We start from the raw sequence: 19,632 nt of genomic DNA on the forward strand, positions 1-19,632 counted from the left end.
ATCAACACCTCTTCCAGCTAGCATATTGTGACAGCCTCTCCCTTAGGTTTAGACTGGAAAGTATAGGCATAGTGACTTGTTAAATTAAATATTTGCCCCACATCTCATAGCTTGTAAGGGAGGGTACTGGATTAGAACTGGGTTCTCTGACTCCATCACGCCCTGTCTCCTCCCCCATCCTTCCTGCACAGTGACTTGCTATGACTTGGTGGCTACTGTGATGTTGGTAAGGTGGACCTGACTTGGTTGCAGAGCTGAAGAGGCACAGAGCAGAAGGATGTAGAGACATCATCAACACACTGACTTCCCACCACAGAGGAACAAAACAAAATGCCTTCACGTATCCAGGTTGAACTGGTGCTGCTGCCATGTGGAAGGAGCACAAGGGTGTGCTGGATCGTCAAGTCCATTTTACCAACAGTAAGAGAGAAGACTGGAAACCATGTTCCATTTTCCTTCTCTTGATTCTCAGAGACAAATGCTTTCCAGTGACAGTCATAGTACTACCCGTAATTGGAGTTGAAAGGCACGTTCAGAACCAATTTTACCAGGACAGAGATATGGCGTCACCAAGTAACTTACTTATCTCCTTTGCTTTTGGAGATGCCGACCAACTTCTCGATGCCACCGGCATCCCGTAAGGCCTTGGCATTCTCCATGTTCTTGGTTATCACTTCGTGCAGCGTGCAGCAGACGGCTGTCACTGTGTCATCCGACATGGCCTTGCTTGCCGTGTTGTTGCTGTTGTTCCCTCCTGGAAGCCTGTGGACTAGGTCTCGCATGGCGTATTTGCCTGGCAAAGAAAATAAAGAGAAGAGTTGAAAGGAGGTCAAGGTGAAGGCAGAGATAGTGGCAGAGGTGGGTATGGGGGAGAAGAGAATACAAGAGACCATGTTTATGCAGTATTGTTTGTTTCCCATCACTGAATGTTCTCTATTGGGTAGTTCAGGACACATCTACAGAGAAAAGCAGTCATTCCTCATGGCAGTGCATCCACTCTGCTGCTACATTGACCTGGGATCAAATCACTGGCCAAGTTATTTCATGCTTCTGAAGCCTCAGTTTTTTCAATCTCTAAAGTAAGACAATAATGGTGCCTGCCATACAAGGTTGCCATAAACCATAAATGACTGCATGTATGGAAATGAACAAGGACACAGGACTCAACAGGTATTAGCTATTATTATGTTCTCGCTTGATGTTTATAGAAGTCAAGAAAAATGTATGGGAATTCTAACATAACTCTCAAAAATAACTTAATGAAAGCTATGTCGGGACCTGCATTTTTAAAAAACAGTCAAAGCAAAAACGTGTGGGGAACATGATCACATATATGAGTACTGAGTTTCAATTCATTTACAGCAAAGGAAAACACTGAAAGCAGGAGAGGTACTTGACAATCTATAACTGTGTGTCCTTTGAACTACAGTAACCCGAAGCTGTTTGTCTCTCTGACGGAATTTTATTGTGTAGTTCTACCACGTAACACTTACTAATTTGGTGTGTTTTTGTGTGAAAAATATAATACAATCTAATTCTGCTTCCTTAATTCACTTTAGCATTATTAATCTTACTATTCCCAATGATAAAGGTGCTTCTAATGATATATTTATGGAGTACTTTTCGTTTACAAAGCACTTTAGGCATTACCAATAACCCGGCAAGACAATTAATTTATCCCACCTGCAGCTTCCAGTTCTGCTCCTTTAATTGACTTCTGGAAGTAAGTAAATGAGTGCCTGTAGCAAAGCTGGCCGTTCTCACATTTTTCAGACGGAACTGGCAAGTGCTCAAAGTTAGATCCCTTCCTTGTCTCCCATGCCCCAATTAGGCATACTTAGCTAGCTCCTAAAGGCTATTTGAAATATTTCACCTCCATATATATCTATAAATAATGTCTTCTTCTGCTATTTAATTCTCTGGCGCATGGTGCCTGGCAGCAGGAAGGGAACCTTGTGAGAGTAGGCGATGATATCTTAATTCCAGGCAAACACAGGCCCTTGTAATTTTGGTATCTGCTCTTATCCTATGTTTAGGTGGCTTATTTTAGCTTAGAGAGAAAATGCTGATGCTTAAATTACTGAAATAGAAAAGTGTGTTCATTCACTTGATGATAGCTGAGGAAGTGTCCGACAAAAATGGTTTGCCTGCAAACCCCCAAACGTAGCATACTTATTTTCTAATGACAGCACCTAAAATAGTTTATCTGTTTATCATTAAATCAGCCTTAACTCTGGTTAAGAGTTTACTTTTGTAGGGCTCACCATGCTGGAGATTCTATCAGGTTATTAACCCCCACAAATCATTAGAACACACATTTGAGCTCCATACACATGAGATGATCAATGTGTTCCTTCTTTTTTTTCCTTATAAGGAAAGTGATGAAGGAAGGGCAAAATCACTGAAAAAATACTCCAGTCATTGTATATACAGGGACATTTACACCCTTGACTGTGTATGGAGAACTGGTTTTGTGACCTTGGGCACTGTCAAGGTTAAAACCAAAAAAGAAGAGAGAGTAAGAATTTGGCTGTAGTATGTTTTAGTTTTGTAGGTATTATCATTTTGAAAATTATGTCAGATAAATATGAAGATGTAGTCTCATCCTCCATGACTTTCCAACCCTTGAGTCCTGATTAAGATGCAGGTGTCCCTGTAATGTTAGTTTACTTACAGAGAATAAGCAGATGGCAGGGTACCCAACCCCTGCAGAGCAGCCTCTTCTGCTCACCCCAGTGTGCCATTAAGTGCTATTGTTTTCCACGTGCCCCATGATATGGAAAAGATCAGGAGTAACTGTTATATTTAACCTACCCCAACTTTACTGTCGAGGAAACTCATTGGAATTATTTTATTTCTAGTATTTCCAGTATAGGTCACTGACATTTTACTAGGCAATTGGAGATTTTTCATGAAGTCTATTTATCAGTCTATCTGGAGGGATATATTTTAGTCTATATTTTTGATCATCCAAGTAAAGAAACAAACCAGGTAATATTATTGCATGGAGAAGGAAACCTCGGGGCAAAGTTTGTTAATTATTTTAAAAGGTTACAATTCTTTTTTAGCCTTTGATTATGTGTTGAAAATGCTGTCTTTTTACAGTGAAATTTACATCCTATCTTCACAAGAAATTTGGGTAGCAAGAAAAGATTTTTAGCTTTTTCAAGTGTTTGAAGCTGATTAGGGAAATAATAAAATACGCGACATAGAATAATTACAGACGCAAGTGACCTTGCGTTGTATGTTTATAACAGTAGTTCAGGGAAGACACAAGTTAGATAGGACTGGAGTTGTTGTGGAAGGCTTGATTCAGGAGGTGTACATTTAGGATTTTTTGTGGTATGTCAAGGGGGCAACAAGAACAACTTGATATTTTACAAAAAGAATTCTGGTGCATTAAGAAGGAAGGTTTCAGAATAGTAAAACTGAAGGTGGAAGAAACATACAGTCTTTTTCTCGACAATAATGCTTCCTTCTTCTAGGCTTCTAGTGAAATTGTAAACACTACAACTCAAGGGAGTGTGTTTCTATAACTGTTCCATATCCTGTATTGTCTTTTTAACCTAAGTTTCCAAACACCTGAAAGAGCCAGAAAGTTATTCTTGCTACCCAGTAGGAGGAATCTTGACTCCTCTCCTTCTACTGGTCAGGCAGACTTTTGGGTCTTTGAGGTCTGAGATTTCTTCAGAGGGTAAAAGAAGTGAATTCCCTTTCTTGGAGGATCGTATTGGCAACAGGAAACTGCAAAGTGGGTGGTTCAAACTTTTTTTTATAGTTTGACACCATCAAGGTGATCAAATTGTTTCCTTTTCTTTTTAGAGAGAGAAATGGATGGAGGTAGGGTTCTTTTAGGACTGGGGAAGAAAGAGGCTGGATCACCAGGTGGAGGTTGTGCACAGTTCTTCACAGTCCCAGGGACAGAAAGGGCAGCTGTGGTCCTGTGGTGCACTGAGATTCTCTGTGGATGCAGAGCATAAGCTTCCCCCTGTGTTTGAGCCTGGCATGGGGTAGAGGAGGTACCTGTCTTGGAATGACCTGCTTAGGCCCTGAAAAGGAGCAGGCACCAGTAACCACTGCAGATGGCTGCTCCAGCTGACTGCACCACCTTCTTCTTCTTCTTCTTTTTTTTTTTTAAGACAGAGTCCCACTCTGTTGTACAGGCTGGAGTACAGTGGCATGATCTCAGCTCACTGCAACCTCTATCTCCTGGGTTCAAGCGATTCTCCTGCCTCAGCCTCCTGAGTAGCTAGGACTACAGGCACACACCACCACACCTGGCTAACTTCTGAATTTTAGTATAGATGGGATTTCACCATGTTGGCCAGGCTGGTCTCCAAATCCTGACCTCAAGTGATCTGCCTGCCTCGGCCTCCCAAAGTGTTGGGATTACAGATGTGAGCCACCATGCACAACTGACTCTACCTTCTTCTAGATTTAATTTGGTTAAGTAAAAGATATGACACAGACTGAAAATAATAGAGTGATTCATTCATTTGTCAGGACACTATAATATTTCAGGAAAAAAGAAGAACCTGTGACTACAAAAAGGTGGTCATGGGGAGATCAAGGACATGGGAGCAGCCATGATGGAAATTCTTAAGAAGTAACTGACAGGGCTTGGAGCCCATGGAAATGTTGAGGTAATGTAGGGAAACATGATTCAGAGATTTCACATGGGAATAACACAGAGGGTAATAAGAACCAAGTGAATTTTAAAGCTTAATATTAATGGATAAGTTGAATCTTATTTTTCCACACAAAGAAAAACATGCAAAATTATATTACTTATATGAGAGAATCACATACCAAAATCCTGTCAGAGAGACAAGCAGGTCATCAGGTTCAAAGAATATTTAGATTTATGAAAGCACAGTAGATACCTTGCCTTGCTTCTATTTTGAATAAATGTGCTACCAATGATCCACTATCATGGAATCACATCTGAAAAAGGGAAATCATGGTGCTCGCTTTGGCAGCACATATACTAAAATTGGAATGATACAGAGAAAGATTAGCATGGCCCCTGTGCAAAGATAATACATAAATTTGCGAGGCGTTCCATATTTTGTTTTTTAAAAAAGAAAAGCTTGTTGCTGTGTCAGATCGAAACAGTACAAAACAAGACTCTACCACCATCACTATCACAAACAAAATCACTCTTTCTTGCTAAAGTTCCCAATAGAAATGAATCCTTGGGCCATTTCTTTTAAGTTACTTAGTCTCTAATAACAATGACTATATCTCTGATTTTTGCAATACTGGTAAGAGACGACCCCTGGTGATAATATAATTGTGCGGAAAAAAGACTATATTTTCGAATGCGCCCGCCGTGTCCATGGAGAGAGGCTGAGGTGGCCGACCTCCGGCCCGAGGCACCGGGGCGCCGGGACGGCGAAGATGTCGGCTTCCTTAGTCCGGGCAACTGTCCGGGCTGTGAGCAGGAGGAAGCTGCAGCCCACCCGGGCAGCCCTCACTCTGACACCTTCAGCAGTAAACAAGATAAAACAACTTCTTAAAGATAAGCCTGAGCATGTAGGTGTAAAAGTTGGTGTCCGAACCAGGGGCTGTAACGGCCTTTCTTATACGCTAGAATATACAAAGACAAAAGGAGATTCTGATGAAGAAGTTATTCAAGATGGAGTCAGAGTATTCATCGAAAAGAAAGCACAGCTAACACTTTTAGGAACAGAAATGGACTATGTTGAAGACAAATTATCCAGTGAGTTTGTGTTCAATAACCCAAACATCAAAGGGACTTGTAGCTGTGGAGAAAGCTTTAATATTTGAAATCTCAGGACTCTTCTGGCCGTAGGTTCCAGGAAAGCTCGTGGAAGCCTTGTTGCTCACTGCAGAAATCGTGTGACTGTCACATGCTGGAAAATAAAGTGATACATCTTGAAAATGAAGCCAGTGTGTTGGATTCCAGAAGAAATGATATTTGTATTCTCTATAGGGGACAGAAAGTGAGAAGCCATCACTCTGTTTGGATCATTTAGGTCTCTTGCATCCTTTGTTTTAGAACCAGTTTCATTAAAGTTGCCTTCCTGGGCACCTGTTTATCCAAAAAAAAAAAAAAAAGACTATATTTTCATCAGTGATGGACTAACTACAACTTTGGAACTTTGCTACGCTTTCCACTGTGTGTGTGTTTCCTTCAAATACCTGTATTTTGTATTTGGTGAACCAGTTTTCTAAATCCAGATTTCCTTGAAAAACTGCAAGTAAAGATTATTTTCTCTTTGCAATGCTTCATTCTCGAAATCTTCCATTAAGCGTTGTTGGGCACACCAAGGTACCCTGAGGGACTCACTCAGGAGACCTAACAAACCGTGTTGCCCAAGAAAGGCACTCCTTGCAGAGCGCTTGTGCAGAAAGGAGCTGGCGGGGATTTCATGATGAGGTAACAGCCTTGCTCTCGTTGACTGCTTCTGTTTCCATGTTGTGTTTATGACCTTCTATTTCCATTTCTGAAGTAAGCCTGTGTTTGTTACTGATGTGCATACTACCATTTGGTTTTCGCTTTGGTGGCAGGAATGTTGAGTGGTGGTCTTATGGTCTAAAGACCTGTATTCTCTAAGGCAACAGGCAACAGGGAAGTCAGTTGAGTCCCTTCCGACACTTATTATAGATCTCTTCTGATCACTGATGGAGTCCTATGTGTAGATGGTCTTTGTTGTGCACCATTATAAACTTTAATGTCTCAAACTGATGAGAGAAAATATATTTTTCCAGAAGGTCAGCTGGACTAGAGAGCAACCCTAGATGACAAACATCACAACCCCTTTGTCTTCGAGGTCTTAGTAGTTCTATGGCCCTCTTGTTTCTGGAGTTGCTAAAACTGACTTGTGGGTTTTTGCTGAGGTGCTCTGAGTTTATTTTTTTCTAAAAAACTTCTTTATTGCAGTAAAAGACTTATAAAATTTACCATTTTATCCATTCTAACTATATAGTTTGTGGATATTATGTCAACTCATATCATTCTACAATCATACATCTCTAGAACTCTTTTCATCTTGCAAAACTGAAACTTTAAAAGCATTTAAACAACTTCCCAACTCCTCCCTTCAGCCCCTGGAAACCCCCATTCTACTTTCTGTCTCTATGAATTTGACAACCAGGTACCTCACATAAATGGCATCATAAAGGATTTGTCTTTTTGTGACTGGATTATTTCACTTAGCATAATGTTCTTAAGGCTCATCCATGTTGTAGTGTATGTCAGAACGTACAATCCCCCCCCTTTTTTTTCCAGACAGGGTCTCACTCTGTCATCCAGGGTGTAGTGCAGTGGTGCAATTTCAGCTGACTGCAACCTCTGCTTCCTGGGTTCAAGCAATTCTTGTGTCTCAGCCTCCTGAGTAGCTGAGATTACAGGTATGTGCCACCATATCCAGCTAGTTTTTTGTATGTTGAGTAGATACAGGGTTTTACTATGTTGGCCAGGCTGGTCTTGAACTCCTGGCCTCAAGTGATCTGTCCACCTTGGCCTGCCAAAGCGTTGGCATTACAGACATGAGCCACTGCACCCAGCCAGAACTTTCTTTTCAAGACTGAATAATATTTCATTGTGTATATATACCATATTTTGCTATTCTTCTGTTGATGAAGAATTAGCTTATACTTCATTTTCACTATTGAGAATAATGGTGTGAACATGGATGTACAAATATTCTTTTACTTTCAATCTATTTCTGTCTTCGAATCTAAAGTAAGTTTTTTGTAGGCAACATATAATTGGATACTATTTTTTAATGCACTCTGTCAGTCTCTGTCTTTGATTAGAGAATTTATCCATGTATATTTAAAGTAATTACTCATAAAGAGGGTCTTGTTTCTAGCATTTTGCTGTTTTCTATAGGCCTTATAGCTGTTTTTGTCCCTAATTTCCTGCATTACTATCTCCTTTGTGTTGTTTTTTGTAGTTAAATGTTTTAATTTCCTTATTTTCTTTTGTGTATATAGTTTAATGATTTTCTTTGTGGTTACTACAGGGATTACATTTAACATTATACCATTATAATTTGAATTTATACCAGCTTAACTTTAATAACATATAAACACTTTGCTCATTTACAGTTCCATCCTACACTTTTCAGTTATTGATGTCACACAATTATATCTTTGAACATTGTGTGTCCAAAACATAATTTTTTTTTACAATGAATTAGTCTCTTAAATTATGTAGAAAAAAATGTAGAGTTATGAAACAAAGTCACAATAATGTTAGCTTGTAAACTAGTGATTGTTTTTTCTTAAATGTATTGAATTACATAGAAAACAAAAGTAGCATTATAAACCATTGTTAAAACAATATGAGCTTTATAATTGCCCATGTATTTATCTTTACTAAGATCTTTATTTCTTCTCATACCTTTGAATTACTGTTTAGTGTTCTTGCATTTCAACATGCAGGACTCCCTTTAGGATTTCTTACAGAGCAGGTCTAGTGGTAATGAACTCTCTTGGTTTGTGTTTATCTAGGAATGTCTTAGGTTTTCCCTCACTTCTGCTGGACATAGGATGCTTGACTGATAGTTTTTTTGCTTTCAGCACCATGACTATATCAACCTCTGGCCTTCAAAATTTTGATTTAAAAATCAGCTGATAACCTTATTTTGGATTTCTTGTGTGTGATGAGTCACTTCTCCCTGCTTTCAAGATTCTTTATCTTTGTCTTTCAACAATTTGATTCTAATGTGTTTCAGTCTGGGTATATTTGAGCTTATCTTGAATCTCATTGAGTTCTTGAATGTTTATATTTATGCCTTTCATTAAATTTGGTACGTTTTCAGCCATTATTTCCTCTAATAATCTCTCTATCCGTTTCTCACTTTTTTTCTCCTGAGTCTTTTGTAGTGCGTATTTGATCCTCTTGATGATGTCCACAGAACCCTTAAGCTCTGTTCCTTTTCTTCGATCTTTCTTCTTTCTGTTCTCCAAAGTCAATAATTTCAATTTTCCTAACTTCAAGTTTGCTGATTCTTTCTTCTGCCTGCTCAAATCTACCTTTGCAATTCTTTAGTGAATTTTTCGTTTCAATTATTGTACTTTTCAGCTCTAAATTTTTTTTGTATCTTTTTAGGTTTTCTATGACTTTATGTTTCCATTTTGTTCACACATCATGTTCTTAACTTGACTTTCTCCATATCTTCCTTTAATTTTTTGAACATCTCTAAAACAGTTGTTTTAAAGTCTTTGTCTAGTAGCTCTGCTTTTGTGCCATTTTTCAGCTATGGCTTCTGGTTGTTGTTATTGTTGTTGTTTTTCCCTTTAAACTGGTCATACTTCCCTGTTTCATTGTGCGCCTTCTGGTTTTTTGTTGTTGCTGAAACTTAAAATTGGAATGTAATAATGGGTTATCTGGAAATCAGATTCTTCCTCTTTTTCAGGGTTTGTTATTTTTTTTGTTTTTGTTTTGTTTTTGACTGTTTTAGGCCGTCTCTGTGCTAAGAATTAGCCTTAAGATCTTCACAGATGTTTTCTGAGCATGAGAGTTTCCCTGATCAAGCACAATGGCTCTCTTATTTCTCTTGTATATGCAGTTGCTTTTGAATATGCTAGTCTTTAATGACTGCCTCCCAAAAAGGGAAAAGAAAAAAACAAAGTGGATGAGGAGGGTGAGTGTGTCAGCTCTTTAAATCCTCTGAAAATAACTTCAGCCAAAGATGGAGGGGCTTGCAATCATGGTATGTGTGTGTGCAACAATGGCTGCTTGCCTCTGTGTTTGTATCTCTGTAGTGAGAAGCAGCAATCAGCAGAAAGAACAGATCCCCAATATTTACAGGACACAGTATTTTGTGCCAACTCTGGCTTCTGCCAGCGGCAAGTAAGCTGCTCTAGGAACATGTGCACAGCTACCTGCCACAGGGCTGAGGGGTGGGGGATGGGTAGCTACTGCTGAGCTAAGCTGATTGACCAAATAAACTGCACTTTACTGTCCAAATCTTCTGAAATTTTTAAGCCTTCAATAGACTCCAGGGTTTCAAAATAGTTACATTCAGTGTGATGGTTAATATTAGGTGCCAGCTTGATTGGACTGAAGGATGCCTAGGTGGCTTGTAAAGCACTGTTTCTGGGTATGTCTGTGAGGGTGTTGTCAGGGGAGATTAACATTTGAGTCAGTGGATTGGGAGAGACAGTGGGTGGGCACCATCCAATCGGCTGCTATAATGGCTAGAACAAAACCAGGTGGAAAAAGGTGTGATAAGATAGCTTGCTGAGCCTTCTGGCTTTCACCTTTCCCCTATGCAGGATGCTTCTAGCCCTTGAACATCAGACTCCAGGTTCTTTGGCATCTAGACTCTTGGACTTACACCATTGGTTTGACAGGAGCTTCTGGGCCTTCGGCCACAGACCGAAGCCTGCACTGTTGTCTTCCCTACTTCTGAGGCTTTTGGCATCAGACTGAGCCACTGATGGCTTCTTTCTTCATCAGCTTGCAGATGGCCTATCATGGGACTTCCCCTTGTGGTCATGTGAGCCAATTCTCCTTAATAAACTCCCTTTCATATATACATATATCCTATTAGTCCTCTCCCTCTGGAGCACCCTGACTAATAGACAGATTCTGCCAATGTGATTGTGTCTAGGTGGGGAGACAGATTCCTGGTGCTTCCTACTTCTCCATCAGCCTAGAATCCTCTCCCCTCTCTGAATTTACTTTTCAGCAATAATTGATGATATAAAAGTGACGAGCTGATTTCTGTGTGATTGGATGTCTGTAAGCTAGTATGAAAGAGTTTTTTTCCTTCTGTATATAAAAGGTTGTTTGATGTTTAGAATGCTGGAATGTTTTGTCTCTCATTTCTCTTTTGGGAAATATTTGGAGCTTAATTTACAGAAATCTGTCATCTGCACACTATAAATATATCCAATTTAAACACAGTCTATCATCAAAGGGGAAAAATATATGCAAAAATAATATATTTTAAAATTGGCTAATGTGGCTTATAGACCAAATTGGTGAAGCATTCAAAATGGTATTGCTTAGTTACTGAAAATGTCTGAATGCTTGTTAACATGGGAAAGGTCTCTTTTGGACTGTCCGGAGATCTCTGACCTCTGGAAACATCTGGAAGGTTCTGAGTGCTTATCTTTTTTTTTCCCCCTAAAACAAAACACATGGAATACTACTTAACAATCAAAAGGAACACTACATGCTATCATCTGAAAATATTTGAATGATATTATGCTAAGTGAAAAAAGCCAATCTCAAAAGGTTATATATTGTAAGATACCACTTATATAACATTCTTGAAATAACAAAATTATAGAGATGGAGAACAAATTAATGGTTGCTAGGAGTTTAGGATAGTTAGGAAGAGTGTGACTATGACAAGATGGTACAACAAATATCACTGGGCTGAGAGAATAATTCTGTATCTTGATAACCTTGATGGTTATACAAATCCACACATGTGATGACACTGTACACACATATTATAATGTTAATTTCATGATTTATTGTGTTACAATTACATAAGATATAGCCATTGCTGGAAACTGGCTGAGGGATACATAGGACCCTCCCTTACTATCTTTATAATTTCCTGTGAATCTATAATTTTTTTCAAGTTAAAAGTTAGAAAAGTCACACAGAAATACAGAAATATACCAATAAACATGTGCTGACAAAAAGGTGTTAATAAATCTTAACATGTATCCCCTGGTTCAACCCACAATGGACTTGACAAGGATTACAAAAAAATAGCACATATGAGATAAGAAATCCAGTTATAAGTTCCTGAATCCTCCAGCTTACCCAAGAGTTTGCTGGGAATTCTTCTGTTGTATATGTATAAACATTTTCTCTGTCTAGAAATTGGTATAACTTTTCTATTCTCTGGACGAGACTGATAAATGGGACTCCTAATTTGATGGGCTTATGTAAACAAATAAGTCCTTATATATGTAATTACAACAAGAAAACTAAAAAATTGCCAATGAAAAAACACTCTTAGAATGCTTTAAGCTGCTGGTCCTTTAAGAAAAAATAAAAATTTGGCCAGGTGCGGTGGCTCATGCCTGTCATCTCAGCACTTTGGGAAGCCGAAGTGGGTGAATCATAAGGTCAGGAGTTCGAGACCAGCTTGGCCAACGTGGTGAAACCTTGTTTCTACTAAAAATACAAAAAATTAGCTGGGTGCAATGGTGGGAGCCTGTAATCCAAGTTACTTGGGAGTTTGAGGCAGAAGAATTGCTTGAACCTGGGAGGCGGAGGTTGCAGTGAGCCGAGATCATGCCACTGCACTCCAGCCTGGGTGACAGAGTAAGACTCTGTCTCAAACAAAACAAAACAAAACAAACAAACAAAAAATATATATATATATATACACACACACACACACATATATATACATCTTTCACAAAAGCTTATTTCAAGGAAAGACACAAAGAAATTTCACAATGAATTACATTAACAGCCTTGGTAGCTAGGTTAAAAAATTTAAAGCAAAGAAATAACAGTTGATACCAGGTTAGCAAAGACAAGGGAAAAAATAGTACTAAGACACTTCAGGACCTTTGAGGATATTTGAAGAGGTTTCAATATTTAGTATCTAAGGTAAAAAGAGTTGATGCAGTATTTTTAGCTAAAGCAAATCTTTGCAAAATTAGACTGGTTTGATAATATTAGGGGAAAAACAGAGGTATCTTTCCCCTGGTCTTATCATTTCATAAATCTTTGGTTAGCATGATCTGTTTTATAAAAGATTAGGTTATTTCCTCAATTTTTAATAATATGAATTTTTAAGATTTCCAATTCTAGGTTTATTAAACAGATAGGCTAACATTATTATTTGAAAATTTAAAAAGGTTAATAAGTGTTCAGCTAGATTGAATTTCAATAACTCCTGTTTCATGAAGGAGTTGCTCTTCTTCACCTTAGAGAATTCTACAACAATCTGTTACTGAGTTACTCCATTAAATTCCCCTGAGTAAAATTTTTAATGTCCTCTTTTTGAAAAAACACTGTCCACTAAACATATAGGCACACACATATATGTGCTTCAAATATCTGCAGATGTACAAATGTCCTGGACTTGTTCGTGTTGCTAATTCATGAAATACAAAACAATATTATCAAACTGTTGGAGGAAGTACATTGTGAGGAACCACAGGCGCTTTCTGGAATCTCAGCTGATCTCAAGTACACACAGGTAACTGTCTCCCAGCCTTCTCTATGTCTGTGAGGAAACAACTCAGTTACACGGTTTCAAAGTTATAACTAATATGAAAAGTTGATGCTGTATGTGTTAGTTTTCTAATGCTGCTATACTAAATCACCACAGGTTCAGTGCTTTAAAACTAGATACATTTATTATTTCACAGTTCTGCAGGTTAGAAGTACAACAGTGGTCTTACTAGGCTACAATTAGGGTGTGGGCAGGACTGCATTCTGGGAGCTCTAGGAGAGAATCATTTTCTTGCCTTTTCCAGTTCCTAGAGGCCACCTGACTTCCTTGGCATGTAACCCTCTGTTTCTAACTTTAAAACTAGCAACAACGGGCCTTTCTTGTGTCACATCGCTCTGACCCTCTCATTTGCCCCCAACTGCTCCCTTTTCCACTTTAAGGACCTTTGTGATTACATTGGGTCCACTGGGATAATCTAGGGTCTTCTTCCTATCTCAAGGTTAGCTGATTGTCAACCTTAATTCCCCTTGGCCATGTGAGGTGACACAGTCACAGGTTTCGGGGAATAGGCTCTGGACATCTTTGAGAAGACATTATTCTGCCTACTACATTATACTAGGTACAATAGTTGTAAAATAATATGAATGTGTCTTTAAGATAATGGAATGCAGTTTTGTTTATCAAGGAAGAAAGTGCATCTCAGGTTAAAAAGTCTGGCTGTGTGTTAATATGTAAAATTAAGCCATATTTGAGGATGTGCAGTAAGTTATGGAAAGTTTGAGAAGAAGTGAATCTTATTTGCATTGGTTTATAGTGCCTGGAAATAATGAACTTGAAAAAAACAACAATGAAAGGTGTTACTGTCTTTATAAAGTTTGTGTAATTTTGATGAGTTTACTTACAAGATAGAGTAAAGGCTTGTGAACTCTCTACTGCAAATGTTACATGAGTAGGGTACGAAAATAATAAACTTAGAGTTGGGTTTTCTCTCTGAGTGTATCTGAGTATATACTCTGTTTTCAGTAAGAAATTGTGAAGAATAGTCTGTGTCCAAAGAACAAAAGCTTCCTTTATCACTAAAATCCTCCTACTTGATATCCTGTTAATTTTTTTGTGCTTTTGTTAATCTCTTGAGTCACTTTTAGCAAAATTTCCTCACTTGTGGAAATGCTAGAGTTCAATCTTTCAAATTAATATTTAGTAAAAGATCCCTGCTCATGAAAATGCTAGCGTTCCTAATAACTTCTTTAACCACTTTATTATAAATATTATCATGCTGAGCCAAGCTGAAGTTACGTCTTGTCTTTAGCCACTCCAGATTTACACTCACATCTTGCATCCCCAGATAACTCTTTTTGAAATTGCCTTCCACAAATCTGCACCCCTACAGTCAAACTAATACAACTTTTTTTTTTTTTTTGGACAGAGTTTCACTCTTGTTACCCAGGCTGGAGTGCAATGGCATGATCTCGGCTCGCTGCAACCTCTGCCTCCTGGGTTCAAGCAATTCTCCTTCCTCATCCTCCCAAGTAGCTGGGATTACAGGTGCCCACCACCATACCTGGCTAATTTTTTATATGTTTTGGTAGAAATGGGATTTCATCATGTTGGCCAGGCTGGTCTCGAACTCCTCATCTCAGGTGATCCATGCACCTCGGCCTCCCAAAGTGCTGGTAAAGATTACAGGTGTGAGCCACCGCACCTGGCCTCAAACTAATACAACTTTTAGAAGTATCTTCTACATCTAAACCATCTCTGGGGTTTCTCACAAAGCTTCTGGTGACACTAAAGATTTTTCTTCTTCACCTTATGAGAAAAGGGATCCTAGAAACAATTAGCTATGTTCAGCATTTTGTAGATTTTTATTTGATTTAATACTATGGTTAGAGCTGTCCTGTTCATCAAGAATCCAATACAAAAAGACCTGCCAAATGAAAACATGAAAAGCTCAACCACCACTTAATTATGATGAGTAAAATATGAGCATCATGATTATGATTCAGCAGTGATGACCTTTTCATTGTGGAGAGAGGCACACTCTCTTTCGTGTTAAAGAACGGCACGATAATGGTCAACAATTTTTTAAAAGAAGATCCCATTTCCACATTTAAAATAGACTTTTCAGTTGGCGGTAATCCAAATACACATTGGATGGAATAAATTAAAAGGCCGTGGAGATTGTTCTGTGCCCTCACCACTCTCATGGCAGTTACTGACTAGCTCTTTATGAAACAAACTGGCCTCAATTTGGATATTAGTGGTTATAGTGAGTTAACAACCAGACCTATTCAGCCTTAGCACCAACAGGTGGTTTCTGATTTTTTGTCACACTATCCTAAATACCCCTGCCAAAGCCATGGGTCAGTAATGATGTCTGCTGGAAGAAACATCACAAAAGCTCGATTAAAGGACTCTAAAATTGGACCTTAGTTACACGCACCCCTGTATCAGCTGATATCACCACCACAAATGAAGACTACCAAGGGACTGAGTCAGGAGTTCCAGAACTTGTTTGCATTGGAGGCAGAAAACTTTGAGAAACTGGAGTGCCTACTAATCCAAGATCAACAAAACAAGGATTAATTACCTCAAAAAAATGACACAAATTTCACTGTGATTACTGTCCTGATTTGAATCAGGCATGTTATAGAAGCTTCTTTCTATTTCCTCTGTCTCCAGTGCTTGATCCAACAGATTAAGCTTATAAAGACTAGAATAAAACATTCCTTAAATGGTATCTTCTAATTAATCCTTCAAACTTCATTTAAAAAATCCTTTAAAAGTTTTAAAACAGAAGACAACAATAAATTATCAGGAAAAGCTACTAGTTATAATAGTCCTGCAAATATTACATATATTGATTGGTCTGAAACTATACAACAACTGAAAGCAATAGTTACATTAGTATTTAACTATTATTATTACTAATCTGGGTGTTTTCTTTAGCCATAGGCTCTCATATTTACCTAGAATCTGTCCTCCTTCCTACCAGAATGTAATTGAGTAAATCAAATCTGTAATAATGACCATGCCAGAGATGTTACATTTAAAGGGAAATATAATCTAATTGGACACGACAAGCTCATTTAAAATGACTGCATTTCACATGTGGAGTTAACGCCTATACCATCCTCTCAGGACACTGGCTTGGTTCATGTTGTGTAGCTTACGGCAGGGGTCCCCAAGCCCTGGGCCATGAAACAATACTGGTCCATGGTCTGTTAGGAACCAGGCCACACAGCAGGAGGTGAGCAGCAGGTGAGCAAGCATTATAGCCTGAGCTTTGCCTCCTGTCAGATCAGTGGTGTCATTAGATTCTCACAGGAGTGTGAGCCTTATTGTGAACAGTGCATGCGAGGGATCTAGGTTGCACACTCCTTATGAGAATCTAATTAATGCCCAGTGATCTGAGGTGGACACTTTCATCCTGAAACCATCTTCCCCACCGACCTCAGTCCATGGAAAAATGGTCTTCCATGAAACTGGTCCCTGCTGCCAAAAAGGTGGGGGAACGTTGGCTTAGGGAATCCCAACCCTACAGGTAGTATGGGCAAGAGCACTGAAAACTTGGAGCTCAGAGAGATGGAATAATCTTTGAGACATAGGTAATGGGAGTGGAACCTGGAAGAGGCGAACTTTGAATCTGAAAGTTCTAGATTACTGATTTCAGCAATCCCAAATATTTCTGCCACAGATATAAAAGTGACCACAAAACAAAAGTTAACCCTCAAGATTTAACATCATATAGCTCTCATTTTCATAACCATGCCAAGGGGTCTTTGTGAATGAATCAACACTGCTCGCTATACCTATGTCTATACAACTGGCTTGATAAGACAACATATCAAATGAATGATCACAAATAAGAAAACTGCGAACCAAACACCTGTGGCTAAATCTATTTTAGGGGCAGAACATCAGCATTAGGAGGAACTGTAAAGGCAAACCAGTACCCAGCTCTGCCCTGGTCATGGCAGTGTGCACATCACGTGCTTGTCACAGTCCCCATTCAGGGAAATAGAATGAAGCCAAGCTCAGGGAAATGAACCCACAGCAAACAAGCAAACAAACCAAACACACAACCGCCTTTCTACTGTAGTCCAAAATAATGAATCTTTGACCCATTTCCTAACAGTTGCAGACTCCCTAATTAACATCATCTCTGACATTGGCAATACCAATATGTGACAATGTGATTAACTTGTGAGAAAACTGCTGTTTGCCCAGCATGACCTGACTAAATGTAACGTTACAAACCAGGGTCATTTTGTACTTAGTTTTAAATGTAGAGGGCTGGTCTTAATTCTGACTCTCCTGCCATAATCCATAAGAAAACCCCTTTCTCATCTTGATGCTTTTTCTTTCTGTCTTCCTTTCACACAGTGGAAAATGGTTGTGGCAACACCAACCCTCTGGATTGATCATACCAGTCCCCTTTTCCCAGAAAGGGACCTGTTCATCTCCACATCTGCCCCTTTGCTCTTGCTAGATTCAAATAAATATTTCACGAGATGCCTTGATTTTTTAAAAAAATGAATCTTCTTTTGTAATCTGCCTGTTGTTTTAATTGATCAGAGATTTATTCAAATAGAAAAAGAGAGAGAGAAGGAATAGTAAGAAGGGACCAGCTGGAGCCAGGGGATCAAATAGTTGCTATGGGCAGATGATAAGACAAATTCTAGAAGGTACACTAAAGTTCCTTACTTTTTTTCTAATAATCATTATTTTAAAAAACAAATACAGGCCAGGCACGCTGGCTCACACCTGTACTCCCAGCACTTTGGGAGACCGAGGCTGGTGAATTACATGAGGTCAGGAGTTCGAGACCAGGTTGGCCAACATGACGAAACCCCATCTCTACTAAAAATGCAAAAAGTAGCCAGGCATGGTGGCACGTGCCTGTAGTCCCAGCTACTTGGGAGGCTGAGGCAGAAGAATTAGTTGAACCTGGGAGGCAGAGGTTGCAATGAGCTGAGATCACACCACTGCACTCCTGCCTGGGCAACAAAGTGAACTCTGTCTCAAAAAAGCAAACAAACAAAAAAACCCCCAAAAATTAGCTGGGCATGGTGGTGGGTGCCTGTAATCCCAGCTACTTGGGAGGCTGAGGCAGGAGAATTGTTTGAACCCGGGAAGTGGAGGTTGCAGTGAGCTGAGATCATGCCATTGCACTCTAGCCTGGGCGACAGGGTGAGACTCAGTCTCAAAAAAACAAAAACAAAAACAAAAACAAAAACAAGAACAGACCTGTAACACATATAAGATCCTATTTCACATGCCCGAGTTGGGAAGCAGTTGGTCTGAGAAAATGATTCAAAGAGTAACTCAATCCTCTGAAAAGAAATAACATTGAATGAGGCAGAATCTTACAGGTTTATGGCATACGGTATGCAGTTCTTTCAAGAATTATTACACTCAAATAAATAACCTATTCCATCTGTTTGGAAGACAAAAGGAATTGTATGTTTCAGCACCTTGTCTCATCCAGGGGAATTCACTGAATTAGATTCTGAGAAATTCTCACACTGTTGAAGTGTGAAGAACTAAGAAAATGAGTAGAACTATGGGCAAGAAGGTGGCTGAGATATGCATATTTAACTAGTATAAGAATGATTCTAAAAATAAAAATGGCAGTTAATTAACAAGAGATTTGCTGAAGTTCCTTTTTGAACTAGAAATAAATTGATTTTTGAGAAATATTGAAAATGAGGCAACCAACTAATATGATACATTTTAACAGGATTTAAATAATTTGATTAACTATTAAGCATAATAGCCATAAAAATAATTATCTCAATTCATTGACTAATTTTAGCACAAAGGAATGATGAAAATTTAAACTTACCGATTCTAGCTTCAGGGGAGAAACCTATGAAGGGTGTTTTATTTTTAGGTCAAGATTGCTATCTAGCAAAACCCAAGAACTCTCCTAAGATGAAAATTTCAGAAGACAATTGTCTGTCTGAGACAGATGAGATCAGTGTTTCTCTAAAGAAAAGTTTGTTTTCAGGAATAGAATCTGAAATTAGTCCTCCAACCTGAGCGAAACTGGAATAGCAGTCATTCATTGATTACTGCAGTGGCTTAATGATGAATTATAAAATCACATTCCCTCATTCTTGCTTTTCCAAATTGATTTACACCTCTGCCAAAATAAAAATCAGACCCAATTAAGGATATGGACAGAAGGAATCATCTGTTGGTTTTCTTCATATGCTATTAATCATAGATGACATTATGTAGTGTTCTAACTTTTTCAGGAACATTCATATTCATTATTTCCATTTGTGTCTTACATTACCCTAGGGATATAAAAATGGCAGGTGTAATTTCCAATTTATCCAGAAGACAAATAGAAGTTAAATGGTATGGGAAAGGTCACAGAGCTGTCTCCTGAGCTTTGGTGACCATAAGTGTCTTAGGCAGAAGCTCTTCTCTCCAGCCTAACCCTCCTGACTCCTTCCTCTGAGCTCTTTTCACATGGATAGACTGCCTT

General features: G+C 38.8%; 2 protein-coding genes and 1 non-coding gene across 7 annotated transcripts in view; 2 read left to right on the forward strand and 1 right to left on the reverse strand.

Annotated features, from left to right (window-relative positions):
• CTNND2 (catenin delta 2) overlaps nt 1-19,632 on the reverse strand; it is a 942,602-nt gene that overhangs the window by 49,451 nt on the left and 873,519 nt on the right. For all 5 annotated transcript variants that reach the window (XM_031666708.1, XM_031666706.1, XM_031666707.1 and 2 more), the window contains one exon: nt 583-793. In XM_031666708.1, coding sequence (XP_031522568.1) covers nt 583-793 — 211 coding nt within the window. The remainder of the gene's footprint in view (nt 1-582; nt 794-19,632) is intronic.
• Nucleotides 4,964-5,071, forward strand: LOC116275055. Its single transcript, XR_004184028.1, has one exon. It is a non-coding gene; the product is annotated as a U6 spliceosomal RNA (small nuclear RNA).
• Nucleotides 5,326-6,063, forward strand: LOC101016418 (iron-sulfur cluster assembly 1 homolog, mitochondrial). Its single transcript, XM_003899505.5, has one exon. The coding sequence runs from the start codon at nt 5,401-5,403 to the stop codon at nt 5,788-5,790; it is 390 nt and encodes a 129-aa protein (XP_003899554.2). The 5' UTR covers nt 5,326-5,400; the 3' UTR covers nt 5,791-6,063.

The sequence above is a fragment of the Papio anubis genome, chromosome 5 (genome assembly GCF_008728515.1).
Source record: "Papio anubis isolate 15944 chromosome 5, Panubis1.0, whole genome shotgun sequence".
Taxonomy (NCBI): Eukaryota; Metazoa; Chordata; class Mammalia; order Primates; family Cercopithecidae; genus Papio; species Papio anubis.